Source organism: Haliotis cracherodii, unplaced genomic scaffold (assembly GCF_022045235.1).
Source record: "Haliotis cracherodii isolate W230 unplaced genomic scaffold, xgHalCrac1.p SCAF_8, whole genome shotgun sequence".
Taxonomy (NCBI): Eukaryota; Metazoa; Mollusca; class Gastropoda; order Lepetellida; family Haliotidae; genus Haliotis; species Haliotis cracherodii.
The window spans coordinates 19,571,583-19,584,334 of record NW_027266341.1 but is presented as its reverse complement, the minus strand read 5'-3'; the positions used below and the strand labels follow the sequence as shown (position 1 = coordinate 19,584,334).

Below are 12,752 nucleotides of genomic sequence, written 5' to 3'. Positions count from 1 at the left end.
TAGGTATGTATTTGACACAAGAGAAATAATGTACAAAGAATAAAAACTGCCGGGCATAAGAAAGCATAGATTAAAAAATTGGGTTTGTCCATACAATTACAAACGTAAACAAACGTTACTCGGCTGAAAACAGTCGCTAAAACACTGCAACCTATGTTTCAAAACACAACTATGATACCCGAAACAAATACAACACCATCAGATAACCATTTCTTGTTTCATCTTAAGCCACCATCAAACATGGGTGTATACTTTCTTTTCCCCCTTCTCTTTGCTCTTACCGATGAACAAACTAAACTTAAACTAAATAGTGTATTGACTACTAATTGTCTCCAGCTATTGCCCTTGCTAAGGTGGGACAAGCCTCTATAACCTGATGCCCAGTTCCAGTGAAGATCTCGACGCTTTAAGAATTGCCATGAGTCAGATCATTTCATCTTCCCGAGGCAAGGGCGTTAACTCATTATTAAAGTCCAGTTAGAGGATGGATCATGTCAGCTAACAGGCAACGTTTCGTCAAACTCACTAAAATAAAATCTTTCACTCCGATTTGATACTTTTCTCCGATAAGAACGAAAACAGTAAAAGAGAAAATGATTTAAAGCCACTTCAAAACATTTCAGTGAGAACAGGGCACGTCTGGTTTCTGTGGGAGGCGGGAGACGCAGCGTGTTAGTTCATGTTGGTGAAACCCACGAGCACGTGTTTGCTCAAACACGTAGAACCAAGGAACACAAACTGTAGTTCATCTATAAACACACACAGTGTCACTGTAACCCCGACGACTAACACCGAATGTTATATACCATCCCCTGCACAACATGGTGTAGTGACAGCATGCTCCGAACTGTCTGACCAATGCCCAATGAGACGTATGTGATAGTTCAAGTGATTAAAACTTACAGGATAATAGGCAATCATATACACTTGTATCCGTGTCTTTAAACCCCGTCACAAGCAATTGTTTTGTTGACGTTTTATTACGTATTGCCCCCTAGAAGACCGTTTCAGATGAACTCTTTCCTCCAGCAACTGTAAAACGTAAGTATATGCTATTTCATGACCTGTTCTAACCTGCATATTCATTGGCATTGTCCATGTGATGATACAGTTCTATTCTGGACAAGCGTGCAATGCCTATGTTTGATGGACATTGCGGTGGGGGTCGGTTGTGGTTATGCTATTGGTATTGTCTTTAAACCCCACCACAAGCTCTTTGCTCCATCAACTATAAAACGTCAGTATATACCATTACCAAAAAGTCAACCTTCTCATAATTATGTTTTATAATGGCAAACGATGTGTACCAAAGGATGCATACTCTGAAATATTGCTGTCGTGACTGACCCTTGGAATCCTGTAAAGTAGAATATGTGAGGGTGCTTGTACGCCGCTAATCCAGTAATGTCATGGCGGTGGACACCAAGAATTGACTTTAAACAGTGTACCTATGTGCGGAAACGAACCCGAAACAACTCTTGAACCACAAGGCTGACCCCACCACTCTGCTGTCACATCTCTCTGCTTCCACGTGTGTACTACACTGAGCCAGTACGTACAGTAGAGGGGCGGGCGGTGAGATAGCCACGTGGTTAAAGCGTTTGCTCGCTACGCCGAAGGCCAGATTTCGTTTCTTACATGGGTAAATTGTGCGAAGCCCATTTTTCTGGCGTATTGCTGGTATATTGCTAAAATTGTCATAAAACCATACTCTTTTATTCGTTCTAACAGTAGATCGAGCAATGCTATCCTTGCAATCATCATCTGCATCGGCGAGGGCGGTGGTTGGTTGGTTGGTTTGTTGTTTAACGCCGCACTAAGCAATATTCCAGCTATATGACGGCGGTCTGTAAAATATTCGAGTATAGACCAGATAATCCAGTGATTGATATCATGAGCATCGATCCAAGCAATTGGGATCGATGAACTGCATCAACCAAGTCAGCAAGCCTGACCACCCGATCCAATTAGTCGCATACGACAAGCATAGTCGCCTTTTACGGCAAGCATGGCGAGGACGGTGGGGAAGGCTAGAGGACACTAGTAGTGGTTAAAGCGTTTGTTCTTCACGCCAAAGACAAGGGTTCGATTCCCCACATGGATACAGTATGTGAAGCCCATTTCTGGTGTTTCCTGCTGTGATATTACTGGAACGTTCTTAGAAGCGGCATCCGCGAGCATACAACACAAAATCTCTAAGTCTCTAACGGTAGAGATGCTGCACAATACCATCATCCGCAGGTTTGACCCAGACCAGTTGACTTCTGTACCCTTTAACCTCCGTTATTGACGTAAGGAACCATTTTGTTAACTTAAAACTCGTTTTCTACGAAGAGAGGGTATACAGATTTGGGACAAGAGATACAAATAAAGTCTCCGTGTCGACGTCTCCCGAACAGGTGCGCGCTCAGACGTAAACATACAGTACAAAGGTTTTTACCATGTCTGACTGCAGTGCGTGCTGAGACCCAGATGTATGCATGTGGTGTGTTCCGATTGTAGTGCCAGACAGGGTGCGACTAGATATTTTAAGATTGACTATGGCTGTAAACTTTCAAATCTTACACGTGCCTTGACTAGTATGTTAACCACATGTGAAGTGGATGGTATATTAATTTCAAGAGTTTTTGAAACAGTCTACATTTACTATTTGAAATGATCATTCCTACTGAAGAATGTGTTCATCATTTCTTCAGTAGTCATACTATGAATTTATCTGTCACATTCTGCACTTCAAAATAGTGTCAAAACTAATACAGTTAATTGGTATTTGTTTACATTTGATAAATCAATTTACCTACCACTGCTGATCCTGACCTGACAGAGATTTATTCAGTAATGTGGGTCATATGGCCTATATTACAATGTCAGTACAACATCAATTTAGTCATGTTTTTCTAGATTTAAATTTATCATCCAAAACTGGCTCTACACTGTAGATATCGCTGCAATGAAATTACATCACAATGCTTTGCAGACCATTGTGACATCACTGGTTACCATGACGTCACAATCAAATGACATCACTAATGGCTCTGCTACTGAAGCTGTTTGCAGTACTTTTTACACTGAAGACACTGCTAATTACTGTCTACAAATTGAAAAAGTTGAAAGAATGATGTTGGATGATAAATAAAATCTCACCCTCGTGTCTTTTGATATCAAATATATCAACACTCGTTGATAAAAGTGGCAAAAATCCTCGGCAAGCCTCGGATTTTTCCACTTTTATCAACTCGTGTTGATATATTTGATATCAAAAGACACTCGGGTGAGATTCTCTATATCTTATACAGGTATACAGAAGTCAGTTTTAATACATTGACATTATTGCAGTTAAGAATATTTGGAAGTGACAGGTAACCGTCATACATATCCTGTAGTTGGGTAATATAATGATTCCGTAAAGTCTGGTAATAATCACAAGTGAAAAAGACATGGTCTTCATTTTCAATACAACCCTTGTTACAATATCCACATACACTATTTTCATTATCTGAGTTTTTTTACGTAGAAACTGAACATAGAAATTATGTAAGCTAATCCTAAATTTACAGAAGGTTCTTCTGAGAGATTAATCATGCAAAGAATCAATATATTTTTCTACATTCAGCAAAGATTTAACATTTGAATAATGAGGTAAATATTTGGAAGCAGACAATTTTGCAAACCAATTTTGAAATGCAACATCTTTTAGTCTTTCCTGAAATTGCTACAAAAAAAATATTTACATCACCAACATTTTGGTAGTCCCAGACATATGAAAAACCATTAACATATAAACAGTTTGTAAGATCTGTCACCCAACTGTGCTTACCTTTCTCATCTAGCTTTTTAAGGAAGTACAGGATATCCTAACATTGTACAGGATATCTATTTGATCCCATGTGCAATAATTTTAGCCAATATTTTATAGCTCTGATCTGACTCTGGACAAACATATAGTGGCGGCCAGTTTCCCCTCAGATAGCTATGTTGAGGCATATTTACCTACACCAAGAAAATATTTAAAATATGAAGTTTGAACTTTCTCTATACATGCAAAATACCTTAGCCCCCAAATTTCTGCACCATATAAAAGTATAGGACTTATTTTACAATCAAATATTTTACAAGCTGTGGAGAATAAAAATGATTTTTTGGGGAATAATTTGTAAACAGGGATGCATGCCTTAAAAGCCTGAGCTGCCAGGTTCTCACATGATTTCGTCCAAATCAGTCTAGAAGAAAATATTACCCCCAGATATTTATAATATGAAACTGTTTTTAATAAACGGCCGTTATAGTACCATTTTTCAAAGCGATATAAAATACCCCCATTTCTAAAAACTACAATTTCTGATTTTTTAAAGTTTATCTGGAAACCCCACTTTAAACAAAAACTTTCTAAAATATCTAATTGCCTCTGAAGACTTACAACATTATAAGCAAAGAGTACAACATCATCCGCAAAAAGCAACAGCATCAAAACCTCAATATCTTGAGAAATAAATATACCATTTTGACAATTTTTGTACATTTCAGTGACAAGATCATCTATAAAGAAAATGAATAATATCGGACTCAACATACAGCCCTGTCTAACACCCACCGTTGCTTCGAACAAATCTGTTTTACCAGAATCTACTTTAACACATGCTTTCACAGAGCTAAACATACTTTTAAGAATAACATACATTTTACCATGACAGCCTTTCTGGAGTAGGGCATATAGTAGGTTTTTTCTGTCGACATAGTCAAAGGCCTTTTTTAAGTCCATGAAGGCAGTATAAAATCTTCCTTTTGGTTTAGAGAGATATTTAGTAACAAGAGATTACAAAGTAAAAATGTTGTCCGTAGTTGAATATTTTTGTCTGAACCCGGCTTGCGCCTCAGATATCAAGTTGTTTATTTCCATCCATAATCTTAGCCTATTTTCTAGTATTGTAGTAAATAGTTTGCCAGTTGTATTCAAAAGGGATATTCCTCTATAATTTGATGTGTCCTTCGTATTTCCAGATTTATATAATGGGATAATCATGCCTATACTCCAATTATCAGGAACTATTCCTGTATCAAATATCTTATTGAATAAGGAATACCATCTTCGCCTGGACTTTTGCCTTGTTTTAAGCCTGTGATAGCATCAGTAATCTCTGTATCTGTGATAACACTTGATAATAACTGGTCAGTAAATAGGAAGTGTTCGCAGTTTTCACAAGTGTGATTTTCAATGAAGTCTGTAACTATAGTCCCAAATTCACATGTTACACTTAATTCCTGATTTAATAAGTTTTTGAAATAAGACAACCATTTGTCTGGAGAAATGTTTGAGTTCGAAGAATGTTTGCCGAGAGCATGTTTCAATGCTGTCCAAAATGTTTTACAGTCTTTACCTACAGCGGCCTCAGAAATATCAGTAGCTATTTTCTTCTCATGAGCGATTTTCTTCTCTTTACAACATTTCTTGAACTTGTCCTTTGCCTCAATATATTCCAGTCTATTTTCACTGCAGGAGAACTTTCTAAACTTTGTTAATTTCCGGCTTTTCTGTACCTTAAGATCTTCACTCTGTGTGTCGAACCATGGAGGTTGCTCTCGAGGTCTAGATTTACCTGTTGATATCTTTCCCATATTTGATGCACAAAACAGGACCATGTCCTTTAATTTGGTAACAGCTAGATAAATATCGGTTTCCAAAGCAGTTGTAAAGTCATCCACAATTTTGTTGAAGCTATCTTGAGCCATCAGTTGTTCAAGCCGTTCCTTGTTCTCATGTAATTGTCTGATTCTAGGGACAGTTTGAAATCTTTTTTCTTCAGTTATGAATGTAGTGGTGTCACAAAATAAATTTTCGAAGGAACATAGTACTGGCAGATGATCAGAACATGTAATAGTATCGACCGAAAGGTCTGCAATACAATGGGAAATCTTACTAGAAACAATAAAATAATCGATTTTTGATAATCGATTCGATAATTGATCCTGACCTCTCACTGGGGGACATGGGGGAAACTTGGTCAGTTCCTTGGTTCTTCTTACTTTGATCTGTCGTTAACATTATAACCTTTCATAGGTATCGCTTATTTGACACACTACAGAGTGTGACTATTTTATACTGACACCATTGGGTTTGTTTGTTCGTGTGTTGGTCTATAAATAATCGAGTCTGGACCAGACAATACGGTGATTGACACCATGAGCATCCATCTACCCAATTGGGATACGGTAACATGTATCAAGCAAGTCAGCGAGCCTTTCCACCTGATCCATTTAGTCGCCTCTCACGACATGCATAGTCGCCTCTAACAAACATGGTTTGCTGAAGACCTATTCTCTACCCGGACAGGTTTAGTTTATTGAGTACTTTTGTTGGTAGGTTGTTTCTTACATTATGATCATGGTCTAAATAAACTGTCACTATTGACCATTAATTGCAATTGGTGTTTCTGTTACTAGGTGAGGTGAGGTGAGGTGAGGTGAAATGGGGTTTAACGTCGCGTCCAAGATTACTGCACTTATATAGCGACGTGCATGCACGTGTGTGTGTGTGTGTGTGTGTGTGTGTGTGGCTGCTTGTACTAGTCCGGACTGATGCCGATTTATATTGCTAGCACAATAATATACCATGCCGCAGTTTAACATGAACACCCCACTCAGACACAATATACTGACTCCGAGCCGACGAGTCCTAGTTTTAGCCCCTTAATGCCGAGCGCCAGACAGGGTAACAACAAGTACCATCTTTTAACGTCTTTTGGTATGACGCGGCTGGGGATCAAACCCCGGACCTTCAGCTCTCCGGTTGGACGCTCTACCATTAGAGGCGGTCCGTTCCTGTCACTATTTACTGTATGTAGTTAGTGAATGCATGTGGTCTGACTCACTTAATTCTCATCTTACTTGTTGCGAGTGACTCGTGCCAGGGTGATACACTCAGATACACGCTTCAGTACTCGCACCTGTCCCAAAGGGCCGGGCTGTTATCTGCCTCCGGACACAGGGGACGTAGGACTATGTGTGGGGGCTGGCATACATAATGTGAATGAATGTTGTTTAACGCCGCTGTCAGGGATTTCCCGCAAGATCGGCGCAGCCTGTTAACAATGTATTTTGGGCCAGACAAACCAATGAGTGATGATATGAGCAATGTCAGGGTAAGATCGGCACCTAATCATCCATGTCCCAGATCCGACCACCCGGTGTCCATGTAAGTCGCCCGTTCGGACAAGTATGGGGTGTAGGGGACCTGTACTAAACCGGGTATCCATTGGCATTGTGCATGTAGTGATTCAGTTCTATTCTGGACCGGCGTGAAATGCGTACGTTTGATTAACCGGTTCTCCCATCGCGGTAGCGACGGTTGTGGTCATGCTTTGGGTATTGTCTTAGAAATAGCAAAGAGGAAGACGCTACCAAGTAACGTCATTATTCTCATCGTATCATCACCACCGACATCATAATAACTTCCTTGAGGACAGATGTTACCAACATTATCGACTCATGACTTCTTCAATCTCAGATCTATTAATCAACACCACCATAACAATTCCCCCGAGAGAAGATGTTGGTACCAACAGGTATTTCTCAACTCAAGCCGTCATCAATCTCAGATCTCTATAATCAACATCATCATAAACATTTCCTTGAGGGAAGATGACGGTAGCAACATATATTTGTCAACGACGTCATTAATCCCATACCTTTTTAATTGACATAATAATTCATAATCATAACAATTCGCCTACGGGCACATAATGGTATTTGTCAATGACAACATCAGCCTCGTCGTTTCCTCATAACCCACATGTGGACATCATGGCCGGTAGCAAGCCATCATCATCAAATTACGAATGAAAACAAACAGACACGCAAGGTAAAGCACGTGTCATATGTAAGCATATGTCATATGAAAGGACACATAACGTAAATCACGTGTCATATGAAAGGACAACGTTAAGCATGTGTCATATGTAAGCACACACTGTAATGTACGTGTCATATGAAAGGACACAACGTAAAGCACGAGTCATATGTAAGCACACACCGTAATGTACGTGTCATATGAAAGGATACACAACGTAAAGCACGTGTCATATGAAAGGACACACAACGTAAAGCACGTGTCATATGAAAGGACACACAACATAGAGCACGTGTCAAATATAAGAACACACTGTAGTACACGTGTCATATGTAAGCACACATAGTAATGTACGTGTCCTATGAAAGGACACACTACGTAAAGCACGTGTCATATGAAAGGACACACAACATAGAGCACGTGTCAAATATAAGAACACACCGTAGTACACGTGTCACACACCAAAAAGGACGTGTCATATGTAAGCACACATCATAAAATACGTGTCATATGTAAGCACACACATTAAAGTACGTGTCATATGTAAGCACACACCGTAAAGTACATGTCATACAAAAGGACACACAACATAATGCACGTGTCATATGAAAGGACACACAACATAATGCACGTGTCATATGTAAGCACATAACGTAAAGAACGTGTCATATGTATGAACACAATGTAAAGCACGTGTCATATGCAAGAACAGCGCAAAGCACGTGTCATGTGCAAGAACAGTATAAAGCACGTGTCATATGTAAGAACATACAACGTAATGCACGTGTGATATGTAAGGACACAACGTAAAGCACGTGTCACACTTAGCTCATGAGGTCCTTCAATAAATTGTGCTCCACAGAAGCAACAAAACTCCCTCACCCACTCATTTCTCTCTATTCTGACGTGTGTGGGTAAGTATCCTTTAATTCCTGCAATATTTTAACCAAGGATACTAGGGATGGGCTTCATTCATCGAACATATGGGAATCGAACCCTGGTCTAAAGAGTGACGAGTGAACGTTTTAACCACTAGACTACCCCTTCGCCCTACGCCAGCATGAGTCACGGCAGTCTCTCATTCTAAAACTTAGTTTTAACTGAATAGGACACTGCTATGTGCATTCTAAGTTTAGCTTGTTCTTATCCCGTTATCGCGTTGTATGACGTCATAGCTATTTCCAGTGTAATTCATACAATTACACCCGATCACCACCAAACAGAGGACCTGGACGCAGGAATGCGATAACCCCGCAGTAGGTAGATCGTAAAAATATAAACGGTTCACGTTTTATCATGTTTATAATTATTGTTGTATTATTTATATGTACCGCAAAAGCTTATTATTATTGTTATTAACGATAACAATAGCATTAGCAACGCATATGTATTCAAAACTGCACTTTAAGCTCCCTGTGATCATACATAAATATATCATAAACTAAAGATTTATTTCTGAAATATTAGATATATAAACCTGACATAATGAGGGTGATGGTATGTGTTTTAAATGTGGTAAACTTATTGTGGACGATTGCAGTAGCGTTTGGTTTCGTGTTCATTATTTCCGCAACATTGTTTTCTTTTCTGTAATTGAAAAGCAATAGTTTTCTCTTGAAACTACCATGCAACAATTATTATTCTGCACGTTACATCAAATCTATAGATACGAACAAAAATATACCAATTTATAAATTAAGTTGAAACATCACAACTCCCCGCAGGTCTGTGCAGGAGGCAGAGCTTAACTATCCTCATTCCCTTTGTACTTTGATTGACAGCAATAACAGTTGCCATGGGAGGGCTTTCAACTCTTTGATCAACTTACATCAAAACAAAGGCCGCGACGAGGAAAGGGCGGAACAAGGATAATTATCATCATCGCTGCATCTTCCTAAATTTTATAGACATTTAACAAACGATAGATTTATTATAATGTTATAAAAAAATGAAAAGGGAAGGGGGGCGGTCTGGACGAACGAGACATCGGAGTTACACTGCAGCTGTTCCGAGCGTAGCCTCAAAGGAGGCGGAAGAATGCGAAGAATGCTGAATGTATTACTTCGGTAAGTTTGGCCTACTAACCTCAAGTCAACATTGCACATGTTCCGTGGAACACGTGGAAAATGGATTAAAACATAAAGTTAAAATATCCTCTTCGAACATTTTCAAATAAATATTTGTTGCATATTTGTGTGTCAAGCCAATTAGACACAGCAAAAGAATGCGGTAATTGGTCTATGTTACTATTTACAGAACGACTCCGCCCTAACAGATACCACTGCATGCACGGTGTGTTTGTAAACGTCGAAGTCTTTCCGGCTAAGATGGTTCCAAGCTAACTGTAACAGTGGGGGATACATAAGCTGTATCAAGCAACATTCTTGCGGCTAAACATGACACCAATCCATGATATATCTGATTATTTTGGTAATTTGGCCACTCCTGTGCCGCGTTGCGGCAAATTCACCGTCCACGTCCAAGATAAATACAGTGTGCCTCTTACACGAGAAAAGGTCACTATGCTACAAGGTAGCAAAACATTGGTGGGTCTACTTTCAAAATAAACACACGTCCTGATAAAAGTAGGGCTAGCCAACGATGTCAACAAGCATGCAAACAGCGGACACGTGGAAGGTGACGCTCACGTGCAGGTTGCATCACGTCTGATGTCATGCAGGTTTCAAATGTCGTCTGCTGTCATGCACGTTTCAAATGTCGTCTGCTGTCCACAAGGTATGGACGCTCCACCCACTTCAGGTGGTTATTGGAAGTATCAAATTACACAGCAGACTAACTTAACTGCAAAATAAAAACAATCTTACTTACTTTCTTCAGTGGCCAGTGTTCTCACAACTCCCATTAAAACAGGAACTTGGGGCCACAAATCCACATGACACTTGATATGAACACAGGCGATCTAGCTGCACCATTCTTAGACGACTGGATCTTTGGATTCCGCAGTAGGAATTCCTCCCTGTGTACAAATGTAAACCAAACGCCGTGCACTGTGTATAGCAGGATTCCTAGCGCATTCTCGCTTTCTCTACTTCCCTAACTAATCCACGTCCCTGGGCTGCATCTTCCCGCCTTTTACTTCCACTATCGTCTGCTTGACACTTTCCGAAAGAACCGTTGTCAAAAAATGTTAAAATTAAACTATCCGACACTTGTTATTGTTCTGGCGGGGCTAGTTATGGAACTTGACGAAAGTTTTTGTATAATGGCGTAGTGATACTGAAGATAGCGTACAGCGCCATACTTTAGCGGAACAACTCGCGCCGACGTCACAACGGGACGGACATATAAGGAATTGGTACGCTAGACAGCGGTCTGCCACTCGCCGCACAGAGCGGTAGGCAAAGTGCTGGAAGAAACGAGAGCCAAGCATCGCACTGTAGGATTAGATTTCATCGCAAGCTGACGTCTCTAACAAGGGAGGTAACTCTAATCTCCTATCGCTGCCACCAGTTCTGTTACTTTCAGGTGTTCGTGTCAAGCTTCAGATAACGGAGGTATGGCCAACATCCCCATCAGACCACCTAGTCGATCTCAGGTCTGGAGTTCATTACAACTGACCACTGATGAGATCATTGTGTATCTACGGGAGGGCTTAAACGAACAACTGAGTCAGTAACAATAGAATAGATTTATGTTTATTTGTGTTAGGGGTATACAAGGCATTGAGGTGGTTAAACCTTTCAGTTATGAGATAAACACAACTTCTGATGGACCAATCAAAATCGAGTAATTTCCAAATTCATGTTTTACAGATAATCTGTTGCTGTCTCTGTCGAGTGGGAATAATTATCATATCGTCACTCACAAACAGTGACGTCATCAAACAATGCAATTACATAAAAAGAACTGTGGATGACGTGTTGTTTTAACCAGTTAATTTGAGAGAGTGTAGACTAAATCATTGAAATCGACGTTGAGTATAAACCAAACGAATATCCAAACAATCTTACCAAGGTGGCACTGGTGGTCGCAGGTCGATGCGCATAGTTGCGTCCCTTAGGCATGCAGGGATCCTATGATCGTGGATTATACCTGGTCATGGACCTTTGTTTGTCTTCAACATATCTTTGCTCGTTGTGAACGTCTGAGCGTCACATCACTTCAGGCTCTTCTCAAACATTAAATTGACACGCTCTGTTATACCTGAAGCCTGGTTCCCTGGGTCTGCTGCGCTGGCGCTACAACGCAGCAGACCCAGGGGACCAAGCTGTACATGAAGTACTGTTCAAAGCCACGTAAACCCACTATCACCTGTCCGGGGCTGGGAAACCATAAATCTTAATCTCGGATTCGAACCAACGATAAAATGTTTCTGTGCATAGCAAGACTCAAAGCAAGACCTCTTACTGGAGTATAATTAAACTATTACAACTTCCCATGAATGTGTTTCTGGTGGGTTAGGTGAGTTTGGTTTAACGCCGCTTTTAACAGTTTTAAAGTTATATCGTGTCAGCTTAATGTTCGGAGGAAAGCCCAAAGTGATGCAGGTCTCAGACGTTTACAACTTGGGTGAAACCCACGAGCATGGGTATGATGCTGACAAAACCTAGAAACATTATCGGGGCGAACCGGAATTCGAACCCCCAACAATACGTTTCTGGTGTGCCCAAGGGACGCAACTCTGCACAGCGAATAGCGGCGCCTTCGAAGACTGGGCCACCCGTGCCCCCTTATATATAAGAAGCTTACTAATACTATTTTGAAATAAACGGATCTCATGTACTTGAACTGACAGTTAGCATTTTTTCATTATTAATAAATTGGTTCATGTGTGTACGTGGGTAACATTACAAACTTTTATCATTTCAAAATTACTATTTTCTAAACCCACAAGATTTTTTTTATGTATAAACAAGTATATTCTTTAGTATCACTGAAGAAATTGTAA

At 40.1% G+C, this 12,752-nt stretch overlaps 1 protein-coding gene across 1 annotated transcript in view; it reads right to left on the bottom strand.

Annotated features, from left to right (window-relative positions):
* LOC139449490 (rho GTPase-activating protein 6-like) overlaps window positions 1–11,163 on the bottom strand; it is a 120,173-nt gene extending 109,010 nt beyond the window's left edge. Inside the window, exon 1 of the mRNA XM_071230911.1 lies at window positions 10,673–11,163. Coding sequence (XP_071087012.1) covers window positions 10,673–10,706 — 34 coding nt within the window. The 5' untranslated portion in view covers window positions 10,707–11,163. The remainder of the gene's footprint in view (window positions 1–10,672) is intronic.
* Window positions 11,164–12,752: the final 1,589 nt, after the last annotated feature.